General features: G+C 43.5%; 1 protein-coding gene across 27 annotated transcripts; it reads left to right on the forward strand.

Moving 5' to 3' along the window:
• The first annotated feature begins 242 nt into the window (after positions 1–242).
• On the forward strand, positions 243–23,754 carry LOC146767246 (uncharacterized). Of its 27 annotated transcripts, none has more exons than XM_085579786.1 (20): positions 243–3,212; positions 3,550–3,650; positions 3,828–3,877; positions 7,057–8,078; positions 8,157–8,198; positions 8,286–8,599; positions 8,680–9,318; positions 9,391–9,438; positions 9,526–9,662; positions 9,766–9,846; positions 9,927–11,112; positions 11,193–11,832; positions 11,911–11,952; positions 12,033–12,355; positions 12,433–13,656; positions 13,806–13,865; positions 14,043–14,103; positions 20,853–20,916; positions 21,192–21,269; positions 21,813–23,754. In XM_085579786.1, exons 7-11 carry the CDS (start codon positions 9,194–9,196, stop codon positions 10,016–10,018), a joined length of 483 nt encoding a protein of 160 aa, XP_085435912.1. In that variant the 5' UTR covers positions 243–3,212; positions 3,550–3,650; positions 3,828–3,877; positions 7,057–8,078; positions 8,157–8,198; positions 8,286–8,599; positions 8,680–9,193; the 3' UTR covers positions 10,019–11,112; positions 11,193–11,832; positions 11,911–11,952; positions 12,033–12,355; positions 12,433–13,656; positions 13,806–13,865; positions 14,043–14,103; positions 20,853–20,916; positions 21,192–21,269; positions 21,813–23,754. The 27 variants fall into 27 exon arrangements, 7 of the variants coding, with proteins under 7 accessions (XP_085435912.1, XP_085435916.1, XP_085435917.1 ...); XM_085579789.1 differs by having other exon boundaries at positions 262–3,212; positions 9,526–9,693; positions 9,909–11,112; XM_085579788.1 differs by having other exon boundaries at positions 266–3,212; positions 9,526–9,693.
• The last annotated feature ends 943 nt before the right edge of the window (positions 23,755–24,697 follow it).

A 24,697-nucleotide genomic window follows, 5' to 3' on the forward strand; every position in this document is an offset into this window, starting at 1 on the left:
CCCTTCTGGGAGTGCTTGCATGTTTATGTATCAAAACCATTTACAGAGAGGGAGGGCCCTTTTAATGCCGTTGAACTGCTATGGAAAAATTTTGGTTTCAAGACCATTTAATTAAGGTTAATGAAGTCTGGGACTTGGGCACTGTATCTCGTGCAGTAACGCACGTCTCTGTTCTTGATAGATGTCTTCCATTTGCAACAGTAGTTACATACTGGGGACTCAAATCCCCATTGTCCCCATGCCTTCAGAGTAGGGCAGGCTCTTGTCTTAATTTTACATTATAATCCTTTCCAAATGGAGACATAATGACATAATTCATTGTTGCATTTTGAAACAGTGTGGTCAGCGTGAGGATTTGATCGAGCAGTTCCACTCTTCCAAAAGTACTAAGGTGCTTGCAGATATTTGATATTGAGCTATTTTGGCTCTCAATTGCAAAATGAATAGGTCAGGCAAGGCCTTTGAAAGGAACTTAATAGATACATCTCACAGTCACAGAGAAGCAGGAAACTCTTCTGCTAAAATGAGACTGGGTTTATGAAAGGTCACAGTTAACCTTTTAAAGTAAGTTTTTGCAGGTCTGCAGAGCAAATACTGCATTTTTAATGGGTATGGGTAGAATCTCTGTTTTACTGATAATGCTCCAAGTTTTATTTCTTCTCCAAATTGTAACAGAGCTTCTTGTAAGCTAAGCAGCCAGCCTTAAGGCTTTTGCTTTATTGCTTCATTGCTTCATAGTGAACTACTGAAATAGCAAGACATTGAGCAGTAAGTACAAGAAGCAGCATAAGCTGCCAAAATAGCAGCAAAATACTTTATTACTGTTGTTATTATTATTACTATTGGTGACTTTTAAGTGCTGTCATCATTTTTTCAGAGACTGTTGTGACACAAATAGCCACCCAAGTTGGCTTAACTTAAAAGTTCATTTTGTTTGCCTCTATAAGCACCAATCACTTACAAATTTAGGGAAGGGTCTAAAAAGGACTTCATATAGATACCGGTGTAGGTGGGTGTACAGGTGTCTGTACATATTTAGCTATCTATTTATCTATCTTTACATACAGATATATGAAACATTTATAATAACTATACTTTCCTCCATTCCTAAGCTTCTCCCAGAAGTGCTTTTCTGCTGTATTTGGTGTTGCACATGTGACACAGGGGATGGGTTAGAAACCTCTGGTGGGGAGACAGGAGTTCAAATGCAGTCTTGGGCCTGGCATCTAAATCAAAACAAGCTTCTTCCAGGCTCCTAAAGCTTGCTCTGAGCCAACAGACACTTCTCTAGGCTACGTGGGCTGGGGTTCTCAGTAAATAAGTGACAGTGTCATTACATCATATGGAAAGTTTAGATTGGGAAAGCTGAAATTGTCCTCGCTAAACGTTGGCATGTCCTTGTATTTGGTAACGTAGAGGCCCAGAGGATGTTTGTCATTGAGTATCAGAGCAGGAAGGAATGCAGGGTGGGGTCAGGACAGGATCTGCACCCTGTTATGCTCCTGCCCTGACAGAAGCTCAGCAAGCTCCTGTTGCTCCGTCAGGCCCCTGCAGGAAAGCTTTGAACAATGGTCAATGCAGGAGAGATGTCACAGGTGATGGAGCATGTTTGTGCCAAGGCACAATGCAGAAGTGAGCCCTGGCTCCAGTGAATGCCACGTATTTTATGAGTTTTCAGTGTGTTTTCAAAAGTATCCCTTGGAATGCAGAACTGAGGACTAAAACTAATAGCAGGCTCTGTCAGTACTGAGTGGTTTACACTGTAATGGTAGAATTCAGTGGCCTCTTCACTTCAAAGGTGTCAACTGAAAGATGTTGCAATGAAAAAGAGGTGGAGATGAACAGTGCTTTGAGAGAGCAGAAATGAAGGTTGCGGGCAATACTGAAGAAGAAGCAGATGCAGGTGGTGAGGGAGTTGGGTTTTTGCGAGAAGAGAGTGTTTCTCAGGAGCAGAGAGCCAGCGGGCTCTCCGGGGACAGCAGTGCTGGGGATGAGGGGAGTCTGTGCCCTGCACAGCTCCCTGGCCCCGTGATGGAGAGTTGTCCCAGTGGCTGTAGCTTGGGGGCCGAGTCTCCATCCTCTCAGCTTACCATGGGAGCCTATCCCAGCCCAGCAGAGCTGCTGGAAATCTCCCTGTATTCGTGCAAGAGCAGCTGTCCATGCAGAATATAGCTCTGGCTTTGGGGGAGTTCATTAGAACATATAATTCAAAACCAAAGAAACTCTCCAGACCTGAAGGCCGATAGGAAATCAGACAGAGTCAGGGTGCCACCAGGTGTAAGGACACTTTCCCTCTGTGTCTCCCTTCTCCCTCTTGTTCTCTCCCCCATTCCTTTTCCATTTTCCTTCCTCCTTCTGTGTCGGCGAGCCGAGCTTTGCCGAAGAGGCGAATGGAGGCGAATGCGGCAGGAAATAGCCGAGCGTGGCCGAAAGTAGCCGAAGCTGGCCGAGGAGCCGAGTGCAGCCGAACGGAGCCGAGCTCTGCCGAGCGCAGCAGCCCGGGCGGGGCGGAGCCGGGGCGGAGCCGGGGCGCCGGGAGGATCCCCTCCTGTCCCTCTCTCTCCCGCTCCATGCTCCTGCCCGTGTTCAGTTACCTCTCTTTCCCTCGTTTCCGTGTCCTCCCCAAACCCGGCTCCTTCCTGTCCTGTCCCTGCCCCGCTGCTCCGTTCCATTCCCCCTCTCTCCCTCCTCTGTGCCCCGTCCCTCTTGCTGCCCTGCCGGCCTTTCCCTTCCCCGCCCGCTTTCCTCCGCAGCCCGACCTCCCTCCCCGCCCTTCCGCATGTCCCGCTCTCCCTCCTCTCTTCCCGTCGCCCCTTCGCATCTTTCCCCCGCAGCCGTGGAGCTCGGGGCGCCTGCCAAAATGAAGACCTGTCAAATCCTAGCTCTTGCCTTTTGTTTAACGTGTTCTTACTTCCTACTTATGTCATCACAGAAAGCAAGGAAAGAAGAAATGTGACTGGTTCCCACTATTGCTCCGTGCAGGCATTTTTAAAGGCTGCTGTACTTCTGTCCTCTTTTTCCCCTCCAAGCTTGACTTTTCCCCTCCTTTTTCGAGGTCTGCTGCTTTGGGTGTCCCAAGCAGGGCTGGGTTCTTCGGCAGGGGTCTTAGGACTCGCTACTGCTTCTGCTTTTTGCGAAGGTGTATCAAAGTGTGCCGGCAAAAGGACTGTTTTGTCCAGGGGAAAGCTTTCTCTCAATGACCATCAATGCACGTACGTGTTTTAATCGTGTACCCAGATGGATTAGGAAAAGCCAACACCCGTAGCAGATTTCTGTTGGATCTGTGTCTGTGAGAAGTGGGCTGTGTGCTGGAGACAGAGAGACGCTGTTGGAGAGTGGCAACAGCGGCAGGTGTGAGCTGTGAGGATGAGGAGGGCTCAGAGCAGCCCCAAGTGTGAGCTGTTAGCATGATGAGGAGGGGGCGGCTCCTCCGGCAGCTGATTTAGGGGGTTTTCCTCGCATCGCTTTTGCACGGAGCTGCTGGAGGAGAGGAGTTTATGGGGGGCTCCCGGGGCTGTCTCCTGGAAGGACGGTGGGCGCTTCGCACAGGGTCCGGGGGATCACCTGGAAACCCACCTGGATAAGTGGAGCCTTGCTCAGAGGAGGAGCCGAGGGACAAACCTTTATGCCGAGAAGCAGCAGCCGAGCAGGTGAGCCGGTGCGCCTTTGCAGCCGGGGCTTTTCTCCTTTCCCTTTGAAACTTCGTCCTCCTGAGGTTGAATTGGAGGGGGCAGTCCTGTTGTCCCGCCTTTTAAGGGGTTTGGACTGAGGTAAGAAGCCCCCTTTTGCCATCGTTTGAGGCAAGCCGATCTTTTCTTCTCTTCTAGGGGACGCAGTTGAAGGGAAGCCTACATTTCCGTGCCCTCGTTGGGGTGAGGTGAGCGCCGGAGCGTGGCGTCAGTGTCGGGGCTTCAGAGGAAGGGAGCTGCAGCCGTGGCAGCGCTGGCAGGGCGGGGATCGGGCTGTGCCGCTGCATTCGGGGCGCTTCTTCTGCCCCCGGCCCGGCAGCGAAGGGTCCGGCGCGGAGCCCTGCCGGCAGTGCCGGGGCTGGCCGGGGCGGAAGGGGAGCTGGGCGCGGCTGGGCTGCCGCGGGCCCGCCGGAGCCGCGCCGGTGCGAGCCGTGCGGAGCCGAGCGGAGCTTTGGCCGGGCCGGCGGGCGGGGGAGGCGGCGCGGGCGGGGCCGGTGCCGGCCGGTGCCGCCGCTCCGGGCGCGGGGCTCGGGCGCCGCCGGGGCCCCCCGGGCGCGGCGCCGGCCCCGCCGGGCCGGGGGCAGCGGGCGGGGGTCTCCCGGCGCGGCGCCGCCTCTGCCTGCTGGAGGAGCCGCTTTCCTGCTGGAGCCGCGCTGCGCCCGGGGCCGGGAGCGCGGCTTCGCATCTTCCAGCCTTCCTCGCTGCGCTGGTTTTGAGGCGCTCCTGAGGAATGTTTTGGGTCGTTTTCTTTTGTTCGTAGTTGGTGTAGAAGGGTCACGGTGTACTTGTTGGTTGTTACGGTTCTTGGTTCAGGTGCTGTGACAAGGGTTTTTTTGGATTGAGTTGGTTGTTGGATTTTTTTTTTTTTTTTGTGCGATATGTTGGATGTTTTGTTTGGATTATTTTCATGTTGTGAAAATATAATTGTAGTTATCTTCTTACAGGATATGTTTTTTTAAGTTTTACACTGATTTTTATGGGTCGTAGCATGAAGTACAGGGTTGGTTTTTAATTAGGATGTGGTGGCTTTTATTAGCATGAGTATGTAGTGTTAGTTTTGGTGGGCTTGAGGTAGTGTGCTGTAGTGAATTAGTGAGGTTTTTTTTTAATCTTGGTAATTGCATTTTTTAAATTTTCCTATAGTAGTTTTATTCATTTGGTTTGTTTAATTGTTGTGGACGTTTTATTGTTACCGGTAATTTGGGACTTATTGTTTGTGGTTACATTTCTCTTTTGGTGATGTGTTTATTTCTAGGTGGTATTTGTATTTTGATGGTTTGAGGCATTATGGGTTTATTGAGTTAGGAATAATTTTTTTGTTGTTACTGTATTTATTTGGGTTTTTGTTTCAGTTTGATGTATTTGTTGGTTGCTTTTTATCAGTGTTTTTTTTAGGAACTTGTGTATTTATACAGTGGATTTTTTAAAGTAGTTATTTATTTGGGTGCTTCTCTTTTTATTGTCTAGTGGTTTAGGTTTTTGTTAATCTCCTTTATTAGTTTGGTTTTTAAAGCTAACTTAGCAGAATGCTGGTTACTCTTTGAGTTAGTGTAGAGGTATGGTTTTAATTTTTAGCAGCTTTCAGGGTCTGTTGTATGGTTTGAAGTTTAGTAAGTTGGTTGGACTTCTTTTTCTAGTGGGTTTTGTGATTTGTTTTGTGGGTTTCTCTGGGGCTGTTTTTTATTTTTGTTTCATTTTTGTGATGTGTCTCACTGACAACTGTTAGTGAAAAGAGTGTGGTGTGGGGTTGTTTTTGCTGGTAGGTAGTTCTATGGTGGTGTATTTTTAGTTTCTGTTGTTTGTTTTTGGGTTTCTTTTGTTAAAGTTTTCATTTTGGGGTTAATTTGTAATTATTTTTAAGGTTTTAGGGCGATTGAGATTTTTTTTATATGGATGTCCTGTATGATAACAGTTAATTTATTTGCTTTATGTGGCATTGATGGAAGGGTAGAGGACATTTTTGTATAGAATGTGTATTTTAATCATAGTACTAAAATAATACCATGGTAAGAGGGGCTGTGTTTTATTGTTTGTTTCTGAGGCGGTTTGGCATTTTCTTATAAGTTGGGGTTTTTTTTTGTTGGCTCATGGAGCCATTCTGGCTGTTTTTGATTAAATTGGTGGGACTTTTATGCTTTTTGATTTTGCTTTCTTTTTTTTTTTTTTCTTTTTTGTGGTATAATAGTCTTTTAGAAGAATTTGGATGATTTTAAAAATATTTTTGTTATACTTTTCATCTAATGTTGTTGGATTATTACAGATGTTTTGGAGCTTTATTTTTTTGAAGTTTCATTTGGATGAATTTATGCTGGATGGTAGGACTGTGTTTTTATTTTTGGGGCAGTTGGTTGTAGGTGTATTGTATGTTTTTCAAGTGAAGGTAAATCGAGGTTTGTATTTGGTTGTTAGAGGAATGGAGAAAAATGTTTTGGTGATCTTAACAGTGGTGTGTTTTTTTGGGGTTTTTGATTTATAGTAAGTCTGGTACAGTAGTGTTTAATGGTGGAGTTCTTTAAGGTATGATAGTTTATAGTTAATTCTTATTGGTTTTAGATTTGTGTGTAGGTTAGAGGAGGTTATTGAAGGGTAAGTGGGTGTTTTAGATGAGTTTTAGTGTTTCAGTTTATAGAGCATTTTTTGGATGGGAGTTACAGTATTTTGAGTTGTTTGGTGTCACTGGTGATGTATTGTTGAGGTGGTAAGAAGTATTTGTTGGGTTTTTTTAAAGAAGGTTTATTGTAGATAGTTTTAGATAGTTGTGGTGGGTTGCTTGATTGTTTTCTGTTTTTTAGCCTTTTTGTAGTTATTTGAAATATGTTAGAGTTTTTTGCGTTTATTGAAATACTTGATTTTGAGGAAGTTCCTGTTTAGAATGTATGAATTTTTCTTGGCTTAAAATAAAAAATTTATATTCTAGTTATAGTGAGGATTATTTTTTTTTCTTTTCTTACTGCTATATTTTGTGATATTTGTGTTAGGTTAGTAGTAGGGATAGCTTTACTTTTATATGTTGAAACGAGGGTCGTGCGTACTGCTGTTCATAAAGGTTTAATATTTTTATGGTTCTGATGTGTTAGGTTAATGAATTTATAACGTTTACAAGACTTTTTTTTGTTTTTATTTCAATACAGGCAGGGTTTTCTTAGTTTTCGGGATTTGTTTGGCATAGATTTTAGAGGCGTAATTGAGGGGATAGGACAGGGTGTCTCTGTTAATCTATTTGGCAATTTGGATACTGGGTAAATAAAATTAATATTTTGGTAGGATTTGGGGGTTTTGTTAGTTTAATTATTTATGAATTTGTGTGCCTGCAGCTGTAGTGTCTCTGCTGCAAGTCTCAGTATCCATTCATGTTTGTGTGCATCAGGCAGTCCACTCGTGTACCAGCGAGTCCCCCCTGCAAGCGGCCGCAGAGCCGCTCCTTCGCTCTCCTGGGAATTCGGGGAGCGGCACACGGCTCCGCGACGAAGCCTTGATCTTTGTCACTTGGAGGTGGCACCAGGGAGCCTCAGGAGCGGCCGAGGAGTTGCTGTAAGTCGGGGAACTACTAGTGAGGGGGACCAGGGTCCACTCGAGTTTTGGGAACGCCACCTCACCTCGCATGCTCTTCAGCCAGGCAGACCCTGCCAGGAGGGCGTGGGCGAAGCGTGCGGCCCGAGGAGCCCGGCGTTCTCAGGAGAATAATGGTGAGCACAGAATTGCTGAGTTGTGGCTGCTGTGCGGCTGAGACCGTGCAGTGATGTTTGGGGTTCTCGATTGTAGCTGAGCACGGGACCACAGCCCGGTGACCATAGGACATTCCCCGCTGGCGAGGCAGCCTCCATTGCCATGCGACGTGGATTCTCATCCCCAGATCCTGAGAGATAAGTGGAGTGCTAAGGCCCACAGAGGGGGTGAAAGCGGGGTGCTGGGAGGGCATTTTGAATGAGCTTTGGGGGTGGGGATGTGCAAGAAGTGTCCCCTTAGATCAGCTAAAGGGAAAGTGTCTGTTTTGATCACAGTGCTGAGGTGCTCAGGGCAGAGCAGTTCTGGTGTGTGTCCTGTCACTTGTCTCTGGTGCACTCTGTGTTCTTTGGGTCTCTCGGTCCTTTCTTCTCCTCAAAAGCTCTCTCTCCCTGTCCTGTGTCACGGGTGTCTGCACGTATTTGTCCCACAACTGCTCTGCCCTGCTGCATAGCCTGTAATAGCACAAGTCCTGGGGACTTGAAATTTGTCATTTGCAGGGTGTAGTTGGGCTCTAGATTGTATTAGGAGATTGCCTTAATATGTTTGGTGATGCTAAGTTGTCCTGCAGCTGTTTGATACTAGTCCTAACTTCCTTTCAGATGCTGACAACTCCAATCAGTGGCAGAGAGCCCCAGTCCTGGGTGAGGGTGTTGCCATGATCAGGTCAGTCATTGTTTGCATTTGCAGGGGCAGCCTAAATGGTGACTGTGTTACAGCAGTGTTCTTTGCCTTTATTTTTAGGAGGTCCAGGCAGATAGCAGCAGTCAAGGCCCTGTGTGCCAGGTGAGCAGTGGACCAAAGCAGTTGTTTTTGCTCAGCTTTTAGTTTTTGGTGGAACTGTAAGCATCCACTGTTGTTTGTGTGCTTTAGGGAATCCACTCAGTGTACTTATACCTCTGTCTCCAACTGGCTGATGGACCGGGTTTCATGCACGTGTGGTCTTGCCAGAAGCATTACAGGACCCTGTGACAGAGCCTTCCAATTTTGCATTTCAAGGTCCCCTCCTGGTAACCGACAGGAATGGGCAAGGAGTTGTGGTGAGGCAGGGAAGAGGAGCGAGGGTACCCTCAAGTTGCAGCAATGCCATGTCACCTTGTCTGCCCTTAACCTAGGTGTGCCTTGAGATGACGGTGTCAGAATCCAAGCGCGCCTGAGGTGTGTGGCCCAAGACTTCTTGGGAGACGGTGAGTAGCAGAATTGTCAGGTTCTGGCCCATGTGCTGTTAAGGTAGTGCGCTGATGTTTGGTTTTCTTTCTCTTGGCAGAGCAAGAGATAACAGCCTGATGACAACTGGAACTTCCCAGACAGGCAGGAGGCCTCGTTCTGCACCTGATGGGGATTTGCATCCCCAGATATGTGCAAGATAAGTGGAGAGCTACAACCCACAGAGGGGATGGAAGAGGTGCCGGGTTGGGACTCCCCAGGAGGGGTTTTTGAGTCAGTTTTGGAGATGGGGATGTCCAAGAAGTGTCTCCTAAGGCCACCTAAAGGGAAAGTGTCTGTTTTGATCACAGTGCTGAGGTGCTCAGGGCAGAGCAGTTCTGGTGTGTGTCCTGTCACTTGTCTCTGGTGCATTCTGTGTTCTTTGGGTCTCTCGGTCCTTTCTTCTCCTCAAAAGCTCTCTCTCCCTGTCCTGTGTCACGGGTGTCTGCACGTATTTGTCCCACAACTGCTCTGCCCTGCTTCATAGCCTGTAATAGCACAAGTCCTGGGGACTTGAAATTTGTCATTTGCAGGGTGTAGTTGGGCTCTAGATTGTATTAGGAGATTGCCTTAATATGTTTGGTGATGCTAAGTTGTCCTGCAGCCGTTTGATACTAGTCCTAACTTCCTTTCAAGATGCTGACGACTCCAATCAGTGGCAGAGAGCCCCAGTCCTGGGTGAGGGTGTTGCCATGATCAGGTCAGTCGTTGTTTGAATTTGCAGGGGCAGCCTGAATGGTGACCGTGTTACAGCAGTGTTCTTTGCCTTTAGTTTTAGGAGGTCCAGACAGTTAGCAGCAGTCAACGCCAAGTGTCCAAGGTGAGCAGTGGACAGAAACAGTTGGTTTTGCTCAGGTCTCAATTTTTGGTGCAATTCTAAGCATTTATTCTTGATTTTGTGCTTTAGGGAATCAACTCCGAGTGCGCATACCTCCGTTCCCAACTGGCTGATGGACCAGGTTTCATGCCCTTGTGAGCTCGCTGGAAGCATTACAGGACCCTGTGATGGAGCCTTCCAATCCTGCATTTCAAGGTCCCATCCTGGTAGCCCTGAGGGAATGGCCAAGGTGTTGCGGTGAGTCGGGGAGGAATCAAATTCCACTCGTGTTTCAGCAATGCCATGTTGCCTTGTCTCCACTTAACCCAGGTGTCCCCTGCGATGACGGTGTCAGAATCCAAGCATGCCCAAAGCGTGAGGGCCAAGAACCCGGGCATTCTGAGGAGGATGGTGAGTAGCAGATTTACCAGGTTTTGGCTGATGTGCTGTTCAGATGGTGCACTGATGTTTAGTTTTCTTTCCCTTGGCAGACCAAGAGGTGACAGCTGGAACTTACCAGACAGGGAGATGGCGTTCTTCTGCACCCAACAGGGATTTGCATCCCCAGATATGTGCAAGATAAGTGGAGGGTTATGACCCACAGAGGGGCGTGATAAGCGAGGTGCCAGGTTGGGACTCCCCAGGAGGGGTTTTTCAGTCAGTTTGGAATTGGGGACGTCCAAGAAGTGTCTCCTTAGACCATCTAAAGGCGAAAAGTGTCTGTTTTGACCTTAGTGCTGAGGCATGCAGGGCAGAGCAGTTCCGATGAGTGTCCTGTCACATGTCTCTGGTGCACTCTGTGTTGTTTGGGTCTCTCGGTCCTTGCAGATATTCTTCTCATCAAGAGCTCTCTCTCCCTGTCCTGTCCCCTGGTTTGTCACATCCTGTCCTGTGTCACGGGTGTCTGCACGTATTTGTCCCACAACTGCTCTGCCCTGCTGCATAGCCTGTAATAGCACAAGTCCTGGGGACTTGAAATTTGTCATTTGCAGGGTGTAGTTGGGCTCTAGATTGTATTAGGAGATTGCCTTAATATGTTTGGTGCTGTTAAGTTGTCCTGCAGCTGTTTGACACTAGTCCTAACTTCCTTTCAGATGCAGACAGTTCAGGTCAGTGGCAGAGGGCCCCATTGTTGCGTGAGGATTTTCCCATGATCATGTCAGTCATTGTTTGCATTTGCAGGGGCAGCCTGAATGGTGACCATGTTACAGCAGTGTTCTTTGCCTTTATTTTTAGGTGGTCCAGGCAGATAGCAGCAGTCAAGGCCAAGTGTGCCAGGTGAGCAATGGACCAAAGGAGTTTTTTGCTCAGCTTTTAGTTTTTGGTGGAACTGTAAGCATCCACTGTTGTTTGTGTGCTTTAGGGAATCAATTCAGAGTACTTATACCTCTGTCTCCAACTGGCTGATGGACCAGTTTTCATGCACGTGTGGTCTTGCCAGAAGCATTACAGGACCCTGTGACAGAGCTTTCCAATTTTGCATTTCAAGGACCCTTCCTGGTAACCCACAGGAATGGGCAAGGAGTTGTGGTGAGGCAGGGAAGAGGAGTGAGGGTACCCTCAAGTTGCAGCAATGCCATGTCACCTTGTCTGCCCTTAACCTAGGTGTGCCTTGAGATGACGGTGTCAGAATCCAAGCGCGCCTGAGGTGTGTGGCCCAAGACTTCTTGGGAGACGGTGAGTAGCAGAATTGTCAGGTTCTGGCCCATGTGCTTTTAAGGTAGTGCGCTGATGTTTGGTTTTCTTTCTCTTGGCAGAGCAAGAGATAACAGCCTGATGACAACTGGAACTTCCCAGACAGGCAGGAGGCCTCGTTCTGCACCTGATGGGGTGCACACATCCCCAGATATGTGCAAGATAAGTGGAGAGCTACAACCCACAGAGGGGATGGAGGAGGTGCCGGGTTGGGACTCCCCAGGAGGGGTTTTTTGAGTCAGTTTTGGAGATGGGGATGTCCAAGAAGTGTCTCCTAAGGCCACCTAAAGGGAAAGTGTCTGTTTTGATCACAGTGCTGAGGTGCTCAGGGCAGAGCAGTTCTGGTTTGTGTCCTGTCACTTGTCTCTGGTGCACTCTGTGTTCTTTGGGTCTCTCGGTCCTTTCTTCTCCTCAAAAGCTCTCTCTCCCTGTCCTGTGTCACGGGTGTCTGCACGTATTTGTCCCACAACTGCTCTGCCCTGCTGCATAGCCTGTAATAGCACAAGTCCTGGGGACTTGAAATTTGTCATTTGCAGGGTGTAGTTGGGCTCTAGATTGTATTAGGAGATTGCCTTAATATGTTTGGTGCTGTTAAGTTGTCCTGCAGCCGTTTGACACTAGTCCTAACTTCCTTTCAGATGCAGACAGTTCAGGTCAGTGGCAGAGGGCCCCATTGTTGCGTGAGGATTTTCCCTTGAGCAGGTCAGTCATTGTTTGCATTTGCAGGGGCAGCCTGAATGGTGACCATCTTACAGCAGTGTTCTTTGCCTTTATTTTTAGGAGGTCCCGGCAGTTAGCAGCAGTCAAGGCCCTGTGTGCCAGGTGACCAGTGGACAGAAGCAGTTGTTCTTGCTCAGGTTTCAGGTTTTGGTGCAAATGTAAGCATCCATTGTGTGCTTTAGGGAATCCACTCAGCATATGCCAAGCCCCTGTCACCAACAGCTGATGGCCTGGATTTCCTGTGCTTGTGAGCTCTCGGGAAGTATTGCAGGACTCTGAGATGAAGCCTTGAAATTTTGTATTTTAAGATTGCATCAGAGTTGCCTTTGGCAATGGCTGAGGAGTTGTGGTGAGACGCCGAGGTAGGGAGGGGGAGCCAAGGTCCACTTAGTTTTCAGCAATGCCGAGTCTCTTTGTCTCTTCTTAACCCAGGCAGACCCTGCGATGACGGTGGCAGCCTCTGAGCCTGGCCAAAGTGTGTGGCCCAAGCATTCTCAGGAGAATGGTGAGTAGCAGGATTGCTGGGTTTTGTCCATTGTGCAGCTAAGATCATGCAGTGATGTTTGGGGTTCTCGATTGTAGCTGAGCACGGGACCACAGCCCGGTGACCATAGGACATTCCCCGCAGGCGAGGCAGCCTCCATTGCCAGGCGACATGGATTCTCATCCCCAGATGCCAGAGAGATAAGTGGAGGGCTAAGGCCCGCAGCGGGGGTGAAAGCAGGGTGCTGAGAGGGCCTTTAGGATCAGCTTTGGGGGCAGGGATGTGCAAGAAGTGTCCCCTTAGGCCAGCTAAAGGGAAAGTGACTGTTTTGATCACAGTGCTGAGGTGCTCAGGGCAGAGCAGTTCTGGTGTGTGTCCTGTCACTTGTCTCTGGTGCACTCTGTGTTCTTTGGGTCTCTCAGCTCTTTCTTCTCCTCAAAAGCTCTCTCTCCCTGTCCTGTGTCACAGGTGTCTGCACGTATTTGTCCCACAACTGCTCTGCCCTGCTGCGTAGCCTGTAATAGCACAAGTCCTGGGGACTTGAAATTTGTCATTTGCAGGGTGTAGTTGGGCTCTAGATTGTATGGGGAGATTGACATAACATGTTTGGTGATGCTAAGTTGTCTTGCAGCCGTTTGACACTAGTCCTAACTTAATTTCAGATGCTGACAGTTCAAATCTGTGGCAGAGAGCACTAGTCCTGGGGGAGGGTTTTCTTGTATCTTGTATCTCTGTCGGCTTACGTTGTATGCACTTATGTTGCACCTACCTGTGTCGGCTTCTATTGTATGTGTGCATGTTGCGCCTACCTATGTTGTCTTATATTGTTTGTGCTTATACTGTATGTACCTACGTTGCCTTATGTTGTTTGTGCTTATACTGTATGTACCTACGTTGCCTTATGTTGTTTGTGCTTATACTGTATGTACCTACGTTGCCTTATGTTGTTTGTGCTTATACTGTATGTACCTACGTTGCCTTATGTTGTTTGTGCTTATACTGTATGTACCTACGTTGCCTTATGTTATATGCACCTCTGTTGTGGCAATTATGATCGGAGCTGCCTTGCCCGGGCACGTAGTCACGCTCAGGTAGAGCAGTTATAGAGCTTTGCCGTTCATCTGTTCTCTACGGGGTTTGGGGTACAACCCTGATGGGCCCAGAGTTGGTATAGCTCCTAGCTCTCAGATAGTCAGTCACTGACCGCCTCCCCTTGTCTCGTAGGTCCCCGGGTCCCTACAGAATTTCCTGGAATCTACCATTTGACATGGAGGTCCTGCGGTCAGAAGTGTTTAAGCATATTCTTCAGTGCAGTGTTTCACGTAAGGGTGGCAGCCAGCGTGTCAGCAGAAGAATGTGTGAGAGTGTGACTGTCTGTGTCTGTCTGTGAGAGTTTGTGTGTGCTTGTGTCTGCAGCTGTGTGTGTGTGTGGAGCAGTTCCAACCTTGTGTGTATGGCCTTTGCCTTTCAGGGGGGGTTTTCATCAGGCAGGAGGATTTTTTGGGAGTCTCCGGAGCGAGTTGCCGTGAATGTGAGTTTGTGCGTAACGCGAAGGGGGCGTGCACGTCGGCGGAGCGTTTTGCGCCGTTTTTGTTCCGCGTGCGTCATAACAATAAAAGCGTTGTGGACTTTTCTGAAATGGAGACACGGTTATATTGTGTCAATATGTATTTGGCTTGTAATACATTATATTGTTCTGTCTTTGCAGTTGTTCCTGTCTTTTGATGTATTTTGCTGTATGTAAATTGGACTTGTACTTGTGTGCCTAGGTATGATGTATTCTTTGTTTTATTTGTCTCTGTACTTGCATTTGTATATGTTGTTTCCCTGTGTATTGCTGAAGTTTAAATTAAGGGAATAAAGATTAATCAGCCCTAATAATGATGCCTCTTACCCTCTGCCCCGCCCAACATTCATCTCCTGTCTTTCTTTGGTGTGGTTGAGTCCTATCGTTTTCACCCTTTTTCTCCCTTTGCCTCTTACTTTCCTCTTTAGTCTATTCCTCACTTTATCCTTCCATGTGTAACTCTTTGTCTCTGGCTGTGTTTTCCTTTGTTTCCATTTCTAACACATCTCTATGTTTCTCTAACCCTATTTCCTTCTCACCCTGTCTATTTTCTTCCATTCCTCTACATGTATTTCCCCATGTCTCTTTGTCTGTCTCTTTCAATCTAGGTTTCACTATGTTTTCTTCTTTTTTTTCCTCTTTGTCAGCCTTTGTCTTTCTAACACTTGCTATCATTTTCTTTGTCTCTAACCCTTTTTCCTTTTCTGTCCATCTTTAATTTTTTGTGTTTCTAACTCTCTATTTCTTTCTCTCTTGAACCCTACCTTGTGTTCAGTCTCTCCATTTGTTTTCCTGTAGGTTTTCAGCTCTATTTCTTCTTTTTCTTGTCTCTCTATTTCCTTTTCTCTTTCATTTCAAGTGCTTCCTTTTCTGTTTGTCTTTCACTCTTTTTCTCTTTTTCCCACCTTTCTTTCCTCTTTCTCTGCCTTTCTCTTTCTAATCTGACTGTTTTGGTTTTTCTTTTTATCTCTGACTCTTATTTTTCTTGCTTTGTTTTCTTTCTTCTTCTCACTCTCTCCTCTTCCTTTTCTTCTCAGTTTTTCTTCTCGCTCTCTTCTCTTTCTTCTCGCTCTCTTCTCTTTCTTCTCGCTCTCTTCTCTTTCTTCTCGCTCTCTTCTCTTTCTTCTCGCTCTCTTCTCTTTCTTCTTCTTCTCCCTCCCTCCTCTTTTTCTTCCTCTTACTCTCTCCTCCTCACTCTCTCCTCTTTTTCTTCCTCTTACGCTCTCCTCCTCTCCCCTCTTCTTCTTCCTCTTAGGCTAAATACTTGTATCAGACATTTTAAACAGCTCTTTTATACAGAAGTGAATACATTAAAAGAGAAAGGGAAAGAAAATAACTGGTAATATATTTCAAAAGTCAAACCAGTATTTAATTTCTGCATCAAGTATTGCAATCAAAGACACCTAAAAGATTCACCTTTCCATAAAATCAAGGTTTTAGTTATTGAGATGGTGGTTTACTTATTTAGGTGGTTGTTTTTTGTCCTTCTAACAGCTTGTATTTTTAACTGTTTAGTCCATCAGCAGACAGACACCCTGTCCATCTTAATATAGGCTAAAATGGCCATAAAAATAGTGCAGGTGATGACATTGGTTAGCAATCTTTTCTTCTTCTTCATCATCATCATCTCACATTAACATAGAGAGACGAAAGGCACAAGGAATTCAAATTATTAGCTTTGAGAACTGAAATAAAAATCTTCTTTCCACAATTAGCCTACATATAGTGGCATTAGAAATACCACTTTAAGTTCTGAAAGTACTGGAAGGAATTTATACCCAAAGGATCCTAATTCTTTGGTAAGTCAAAGCTGCCATTTGTACCTGTGAACACTATCACTTGGAGAAAATGCAACACTTAGGAAGAGTTTTAATTGTTTTTTTCATTACTTGACTGTGTCATTTTTTCTGAAGTTTTTACAGCTTCTTGCATTCAAATGAAGGAAGATTAAGGCTGGATGGTTAAGGTTGTAATGCAGCATTTCAAAGTAATATTTGTGAAGATGTACTAGAAACTGCATTGCTTAGAAACCTATTATTTCAGTAATCCTTTCTCAGAACTTCACAAAGGTCCTTTTATTGTGTCTCTGATAAATAAAATGTGATTTCTATTTAGAAAGAATTAAGGTAGTGAAGACTAACTAGAGAAGAACGTGCAACCTTATAGATACTGAGGCAAAAAATAAAGCAAAATGGTTAGTTGCTGGTTCCAACTGGTATTTTTAAGTCTGTATGGCTAAGCATCTCTATCTTAAATTTGTGATCTTTCTGCAATTTTGTATTTATGGGGCTTATGCCTGTTCAGAGTAATTAGTGTCATTTACATTAGAACAAATACTGAAATACAAAAAATGAAAAGTTATTGGCAAATGGGATACAGAGTAGCAAATCTGGAAATTAGACGCTGCTGATATTTATCTGTAATGAAATTTGGCATAGGACCAGCAATAGCCAGAAGTAGGTAGAATATCCTGTGATACAGCATCTGAAATTCATCAAAAGCCCCCCTCCAAATTACCTTCGGTATTGTAAAAGTTTCCATTCTTTTTATTATTTGTACTTTATTAGAGGCATCTTGTCAGTACTACTTTTTCTTAGCCTTATCCGGAGATGCTTTCTTATGTCTGACTCTTGAAAGTCTCTGTGCAGAACCAGAGTTCTGCAGAGCTTTTCCCCCTGTATTCCTTCCCTTTTCTGTCTTCCCAAAAGCTTTTGGGATTTTGGCTTTTACACCATAATTTACTTAATTGCCTTTTCGTGTCAGATAATTCTTATGCATATAACATCTCATTTTTAACTACCTGCTTGGTATTGCTACAACATCAAAGAACTTATAAAATTATTCTTTGTTCTCTTATTAGATTTTTTGCTTTGTCCTTACAGAATCTTCTCTGATAAATAGAAGTGGTAGTGCTTTTTATTTACTGCCTTAATTTCCTGTAATAAAAAAACACTCTATGTTCATTAATCATTCAACGACAAAGGATATTCTGTATTGGAGCCAAAATTGTATACGTTTCTAAGCAACTACAGCATTTTGCTTTATTTTCTTAAATCTGTTTCAGAGCTTTGATCAAATTGCACTCTCCAATTGTTTTCCAAAGGGTGTAATAAGAGAAAAAAATAACCATTTTTATAACGAAATTTCAAGCCAATAAAATCCTTAAAGTAAATTTGATTCTGTAAATGAGGACTAGGAAGAGGAAGGTCATAAGAAGTTGCATCATCTGAGTTTAACCATCCCCTTAGCACACTGATCTAAAACAGGAAAAGCGTATGAAAAACTGCAGAGGTGTCTTCTGAGAAGGTATATGCACATTTCACATACTTCTTGTTCTGTATCTTTCTTCTAAACAGTGATTAAAGCAGCTCCCAGTACAGATCTGTAACAAATTCATGAGCAAATCTGATAAAACGTGTCTTTGAGTAAACTGTGAACCTAACCTGACAACTAAGATAACTAGTTTGTCAGTTGATCTAACCACACCATTCTTTTCTCCTGTATCTGGTTTCTTTTCTTCAGAATTAACCCAGTACTTTCTCTCCCATTGTGCTTTACAAACAACCTCCCTATCTGCTTTTTGTGCCCTATGAAGCCAAGAGGAGCAGTGATGCACAGGAACACTGAAACTCCAATGTCTGGTCAACTAAATCTGGATGATGCTCTTTAGGAGCAGCAGAATGATTTTCTAACTGCAAAAACTGTTATAATACCACTTATTTAAACTTGATTTCCTGTTCACTTGTGAATTGATTATTTGACCTTAAATTGTTATGGTTTTTTTGACCATAAAGCCAGTTCTGATTTGCTGAGTTGATGCAGTAGAAAATACTTATATTTACATGGTTCAGCTGTTCGCAGGTAAAGTTGCATGATTCAATAGCCACTGGACATGCTGAGTTCTGACTGGCGTGTTAAAATTTTTCTAATATGTGGGAACTCAAAATGTCTCTCAGACATTTTTAGAGGTTCCAGGCCTTGGTCAGAGGCATTCTAGACCCTGGCAGACAGCTGAAAAACAGCTGTGATTTTGAGTTTGAGCCATGGAATGAATTGCCAACTTTGGAGGTGGAACAAGCAATCACAAAAGGTTAGATAGTATAGTAAAAGTAGTTACAAAGTAGAGGGGAAATTTTTTTAGTATTGTACAGGGGGGTTTTAACACATGTACATGGGGGTCAGAAGTTCTAAGATGGAGGAAAGTGGGCTGATCCTGTTCTTCCTCCTTCTTTTTCCTTACCTCCATGTTCTTGGTGATGTTGGCACTCACAGATTGGTTTAGAGTAGAAAAACACTTGGCAACGTAGGTAGTAGGTATTGGGAAATAATTGTAAACATGTTATAAGTAATATATCTTATAAAAGATAGCAGCAGCCCTGGGCAGAGAGGGAGACGAAGAAGACAGCAGATCGAGAGGATGTCAGGGGGTGTGTGTGCCTCTACCCAGGCCGCTGATCAAAGAGCCGCAGTCCAAGAACATAATCTGTTAGATAACTAGCGATAAACTGCCTTGAGACCGAACAGCTAAAGCCTGCGGAGTTTTTCTTTGGAAGCACGGGTTGGAGGAGGAATTTCACCACCACATGAGACCCCAGAGCAAGGCCGGGGTTCTCACAGTAATAAAGATGCACCCTTTGTTTATCCACCTTTGTCATTTATACATCCAGCTGTGAAGCTCTCCAGCTTTGCAGTGCTGTTTACTAGGACAATTGAATACCATAACTTCCCAAATTTTGTGTACGTGACCAATCAATATGCAGATTTTATAGCCATAATTTCACACACAGACAATTTGTTAATCGGGCTGCATGCTAAGCTGAGGAAAGCAACACAGCAAATAGTTTTTGCTTTTTGATAGTTTCTGCCATGTCGAGCTCTCATTCTGTCCATTGGTAATGATTGTACCTCTCATGGGAGGAAATCTGACGGACAAACATACAAAACAATCCACTATTTGGCATAGAGGGAACTAACAACAATAACAGAAGTTTAATATTTTGCTTTCTTTGTCACCTAAGGGGGTGGAAAGTATTCTAGTTCATTGAGTTTATATTCTGCCACTGATCTTTAGCTGAGGGACACAAAGATCTATGTGTTATGCGTGTTTGCATATTTATGTGTTTATATATGCATGTAGATATAGACATATAAAAACACATAAATACACACAGGTGGGGGTGTATGTATATGTATGTATTTATATATATATGCCTGAGGTCATATGTGTGTGGGATTCAGTTTGTATTCTGTTAAACCCAGCCCTCTGTGTGTGTGTGTGTTTGCACCTCGTCCACAGGAGCTGGTTACAGTCCTGGCTATTGAACTGTTGTTGTTTTCAAGCTGTAATTTATTTGGTAATGATATACAATGTTTCACAGTGATAAGGAGTCAATAATGAATATGTTATGCTTTAACATCATAAAGACATCCTTAGGAAAAAGTCCCTGTCTTTCTCCAACAGTGATCCATATGGTGTGCTACTAAAAGGAGAAGATCTCTGAGTGAACAAATGTGAAATAGTACAGACTTAATCTTTATTGCTCTTTTCCTATCAAGATAGCCTTTGTTGTCTGGCCTATGAAGACACTGCAAGACTACTCACTCATACAGCATTGTGTTATTGTTCACTTTTATTTTCTCTAAAGCAGACCGGGGTTGTTTTTTTCTTTTTCCTTTGCATATGTCTTAAGAAGTTGACCTTTAGCTTTACTAATGCAATTAATAGTTTTTGCTTCCTATCTCCTATAAATGATGTTGGTGAAATAGGTCACCTGATTTCATGTTCTAGTAGGTACAGTCAGAGAAAATTCTGGATATGTAAATTATCATATTTAATTAGCATTATTTCTATCCTCTTTATTACACATTTTGCAATACTATTGATTGTTGGACCTAGAGTATCTTTTGTCCTCAAGCCACACACCTAGAAGTCACCTAAATCTTCATTTTTTCTGAGGATAATTCAGCTTGGAATATTTTTTTTTAAATCTAGATTAAGAGTAAATAATTTAAATGGAAGTTTTGACAGGACCACACGTATAAGGTTTTGAAGTATTTCAAGACTACGAAAAATTGCTACCCTGTCATCTGACTTTTTAGTCTTTATCTAAGACATAAACCACGTGTTTGTTTGATGTTTGATTTTTTGTCATAAAAGGAGTAGGTGCTTTATCAATAGACTTTATTTTAATCAATACTGCCTTGATTATTCCCTACATGAATCCAATTTTTATTTCTACTGTCTAGAGTGGGAAAATATGAGAAAGAGCTCCCCACATCAAATCCATCTGCATCATCTCAGAGGCTGCCTTCTGTAGCTTAAACATGACTAAACCCCTCCCACTGTTACACTGGAGTCTTGCTGACTCAAAACTTTAAAAAAACCTTGTAGTTTTCACTCCATTTAAATGTGTCACTTTTAATAGCAAAACAAGTAGAGAAATTCCAATGTGAACTCATTTTAGAGCAATGACCAAGTATTATGAATATTTGACTGTATTTAATCTTTCAGCTCCTTTTCTTATTGCATCCTTAATCCTACTCCTGAAGGGACTTGGATTTAAATACAGTAGAATTTCCAGTGTTGAGCAAATCTCTGGTTTCATACCTGAAGATCTCCTTAGTTCAAAAATCCACTTTGTAATTAATTTTATTTATGCTGTGCAACTCTGCTTTCCCAGATATTAAAAAGCATATTGGCAAAGAATATGACATTATTTCTTGAATAAAATGACAGGAAGTAATGCAGCAAGATTTTCTGCCTTGAGAGTCACCTGACTTCTCCATTCAGTGACTTTATATTCCTATTCAGGGATTATTATACCTAAGAGATCCAGAGTATAGCCAAGAGAATAGTAATAGAGAAGTTCTAACTGTAATGCTGATTTTCTACTGTTTGTTACTATTTCCTCACCCATAAAAGGCACTTGTAATTAATTTTCTGTTCCCTAGGACCACCTGTAGAAGTAAACTTCACTATTGGTGATGAGATTTAAACACGAAGAAAAAAAGCTGGGTAAGTATGAAGTTGTTAAACTCGCTGTCACAAGACTGTATTGTTGAAGACTGTTACAGGGATGATGGGAGTCTGGGATAAGTTTAGCTATGAAAGCTTAGTTTCATTTCATTAAGTAGGCTTAAAAGAAGACCCAAATTGGGTTGGTTTTCTGCTGTTGTTGTTGGGTTTTTTTGGTATTTTGGTTTTTTTTTGTTTTTCTTGGGTTTTTTTTTGAAAACTGCATATTTTTGGAAAAAATATGAAGTAGTTATCTCTGACATTTCTATTGACAGGTTGCCAAGACATGTCTGGGGAATCGTAATGATTCAGCATCTCGTTTGGAAGCAGCAGAAACAGAGACAAGCTTTCAGGTATTCTCTTCCAGAGTAATTTTTGGGGTTTTACTAAAAAGTCTCATGCGATTCAGTTACTTAAAGTATACTTACACATTCTTCACCAAGTTCTGTCTCAAAAGAGAAGACTACTTAATTCAGACTTTGACTGTGTCTGATTGCAATTGATCTGTTCAAAATGATTTCTGGCTGGTAACAACTTGCAAACTATGAAATATTTGGAAAGCTGGTAGTCAAATGAATTAGTAGTCAAATTACTTAATTTGACAATGTGATGTGTATAGCCCTGGAAGCAGGAGTAAGGAGAGTTATCCAAAATAATTAAATATTAAATACCTATGTGGTTGTTTTCATACATATATACATAAAATATGCAGTGATATGAAGCTGTATGTAGCATCAGACTTGTATGGTTTTGCACTGTGAAGGTTGTTAATGATGCTTTCTTAGAGATCAGGACCCTTTTCTAGGGACAATTCCATTGCCATGGAATTTTAACAGACTTTTTTATTTCTGTTTATGTATATATGTATTCTATACACCATGTTTTTACCTTTACAGAAGTTTCACAGCCCTCCATGGACTAAACCTGAAGATGAAAAATCACCTGAAAAAAAAGAGAAAAAATACGAAGAATCAGTTAGTACACCAGAATAAAAACTCTAAATGCTACTAACCTACATTGAAAAATGCCAATCACTTCCATTTTCATGTTCTGCTAGTACAAAGGCATGAAATGTCCCAGGTTTCTAAAGCATGCGTTTTTCACTATTCTATGAATGTCTGTAAATTAGTCTATAACAGACCATTTAGTACCTTCCAGCAATAATCCAAAATTGATGTTTGAAGAAGTGCTTTGTAAAGCAGTCCAGTTTTTGAACTCTTGTTCTACCTTATCAGTAATTGTATACTATAAATTACCTGTTTTGTAAACAACAGTCATTCTCAAGTATATTTCTCACTGTTTTATTTCATGTAATTTTGTGGCAGATTCGGTTCTAATATTAAGAGGCAGTCAATGTGGAGGGGGGGGGGGAAGATATCTGTGTAACCATATTTGAAGTACAATCCTTAAGTGCAACTGCAAAAAGACAACTGTGTGTGGGGGGGGTGGGTCCATGTATGCTTACCTTTTAGTAATTCCATCTCAAATCTACTTACTTACACAATAAAATATGCTTATTGTGTTCTTTCTTTCCTCAGTGCTATCTTAACTAGTTCATTTTTGAACACTGAAAACCTGACAGAATTGGATTTTAAGGGATGGAGATGGAGAGAATCATTACTTTAAGGATTCAAGCAAAAAAATGTGCAGGTGGTACTGAGTTACAGTGTCATAGCTTGGATGGCAGCCGTGGGAAGTCGGTTTCATCCCTTGTGTTTGTGCTGATCTTGACGGGATGGAATACACTTCCAAGGGGAAAGCCCTGTTTGGTCCACTACAATTGGCCTTTGATCACTCCATCGGGGAGGATTGATTGGAATCAGCTCTGTCACTCATGGATTCTTTTCGTTTCTCCTTAGTCACACTCTATGACAAGAAAGCAAAAAAGAAAGGGAGAAGAGAGAATGTTTTTCTTTTTTGGGTGCATGTCATTATTGGTCTAATTTAAGAATTCATATGCCATATCTTTTTGAGATGCAAATCTTTCAGGAATGGATGCAATGCTATCTATCCCTAGCAAGAAGTGTCTTAAGCATTTGTAACTTGTAAACTTCCACCTTTGTCTTAATGCACACCTCAGCACATTTTCAACTAGATTTGAAGTAGTTATAATAATTTACTTTGTCTTGCTTTGTATCAGTTTAAAAGCAAATAGACAAATCTTTCATTTGACTTAGTGATGCTCTGTCTTCAGTTTTAGCATTTAAGACTTTACCTCTCCTTCAACAGTCTCCTTCAATACCTCCTTGTCCTTGCTGGTGTGAAGAATGCATATTTTATGATTGGCTTTTCACAAAGGCTATAATGAATATTATAAGTGTAATGTTAGAAAGTTATGCTGTGTTCATTCGCTTAAGTAGTGTGTTAAATACAGTTTTAGGTTCTAACATAATGTTAAAATAGAGACTATGTAGGTGGGGAAGTTTTTTTTTTAGGAATGAGATACTTACTTCAAAGAACACCTAAATCTTCCAAAGGAGAGGAATTTATGGCTTCTTATCAGAAGAAGCTAATTTCTTCAGGCCTTACTCGAAGACACCAAGGGATTAAAGGGAACAATTAACATACAACAAACAGAGTTTCTTGTTTAAAATAGAATGCATTCATGACCATAAAGGATATATAAATATGCAACAAGTATATTAGTTTAAGGGTGATTCCTTTATTCACAAGTCATGCTTTTCGTAACTTAATGTCCGAGAACATCCAGACGTCCGTAATTCTTTACTTTTTTTATTGTCTTGTAATTGTCCTAACTCTAAGCTTTAGTACTCTAATGATATTATTATTTTTATAGCCATTTTATTATTATTAAACTTTTAAAATTTTAAAAACCAAGCAATTAGCGTTTTTTTTCACACTGGTATGAGTAATCTTTCACCCTGACATTTTGTATGTGCTCCTCTACTCAAAGATAGATAGTTGCAGTTTCTCTGCCTCGAGAAAACACAGTTTTAAAAACTAAAAAAACTCATGAGCTGACCAAATGATGACAAAGTACGGCTTAAGACTATCCATGTGAAGAGTCAAAAGACTTGAAATCATGGCTACAAAGTTTATTTCTTTTGATTTCCTGATGCCCCTGGAATGATTTGGGTCTCAGGAGGCACCTGGGAGCCTCCGTTTGTGTCCTGGGCGGGGCCGTGGCTCTAAAAGGGGTAAAGGCTGGAGGAAGGGGGGTCCGGGGGGGAGAGGAGCAGGGGCTGGGATCGGCGGTGCCCTGGGCGTTTGCATCTGGGAGCGGCCGCCGGTTTCCCGATGGGAGCCCTGGAAACGGAGCTCGGAGTCCGTGAGAGATGCGAACGCTGCAGCTGGAGCGCTGAGAATGGAGGCTCTGCCGAGAATGTCGTCTGGTGAGTCTCCCGATGTCCCGTAGCTAATGCTGTGCTGGCACCGAGTCGCCTCATTGCGATTTAAACTCTCTTGAAAGACGCTGAAATTACAAACTGGACTACAACATGCGCGCGGGGAGCTTCGTGTCCCTAAGGAAATGCTTTAGGGATGTGCAGCTTCTGAGCTGCAGCAACAATCCCCGCTCCCACAGAAACCTGCTGGGCCGTGGTTCTAGGGCAAGGGTGCCAGAAATGTGGCACCTTCAGTGCCACCCTAACAGGGATTTCCCTGGGAGCTCTCAGGCTCGGGAGGAAATGGTGTTCCTGCCCCTCTGGGAAAGCAGGGAGCGGGATCGGTGCTGCAGCTGTGTCTTTTTCCCGCTCTCCGCAGCTGTTCCAAGGATGCCCTGGAGTGCTCTGGCTCACGGCAGGATAATCGATCCGTGTGC

The sequence above is a fragment of the Lonchura striata genome, chromosome 5, assembly GCF_050655825.1.
Source record: "Lonchura striata isolate lonStrDom1 chromosome 5, ASM5065582v1, whole genome shotgun sequence".
NCBI classification, from domain to species: domain Eukaryota; kingdom Metazoa; phylum Chordata; class Aves; order Passeriformes; family Estrildidae; genus Lonchura; species Lonchura striata.

Bases quoted from the DNA above. Each gene is read 5' to 3' on its own strand.
- LOC146767246 (XM_085579786.1), top strand. From the start codon at position 9,194: ATGTTTGGTGATGCTAAGTTGTCCTGCAGCCGTTTGATACTAGTCCTA. The intron at 9,319-9,390 runs GTCAGTCGTTGT...CTTTGCCTTTAG, and splicing joins GAGGGTGTTGCCATGATCAG to TTTTAGGAGGTCCAGACAGT. The intron at 9,439-9,525 runs GTGAGCAGTGGA...TTTGTGCTTTAG, and splicing joins GTCAACGCCAAGTGTCCAAG to GGAATCAACTCCGAGTGCGC.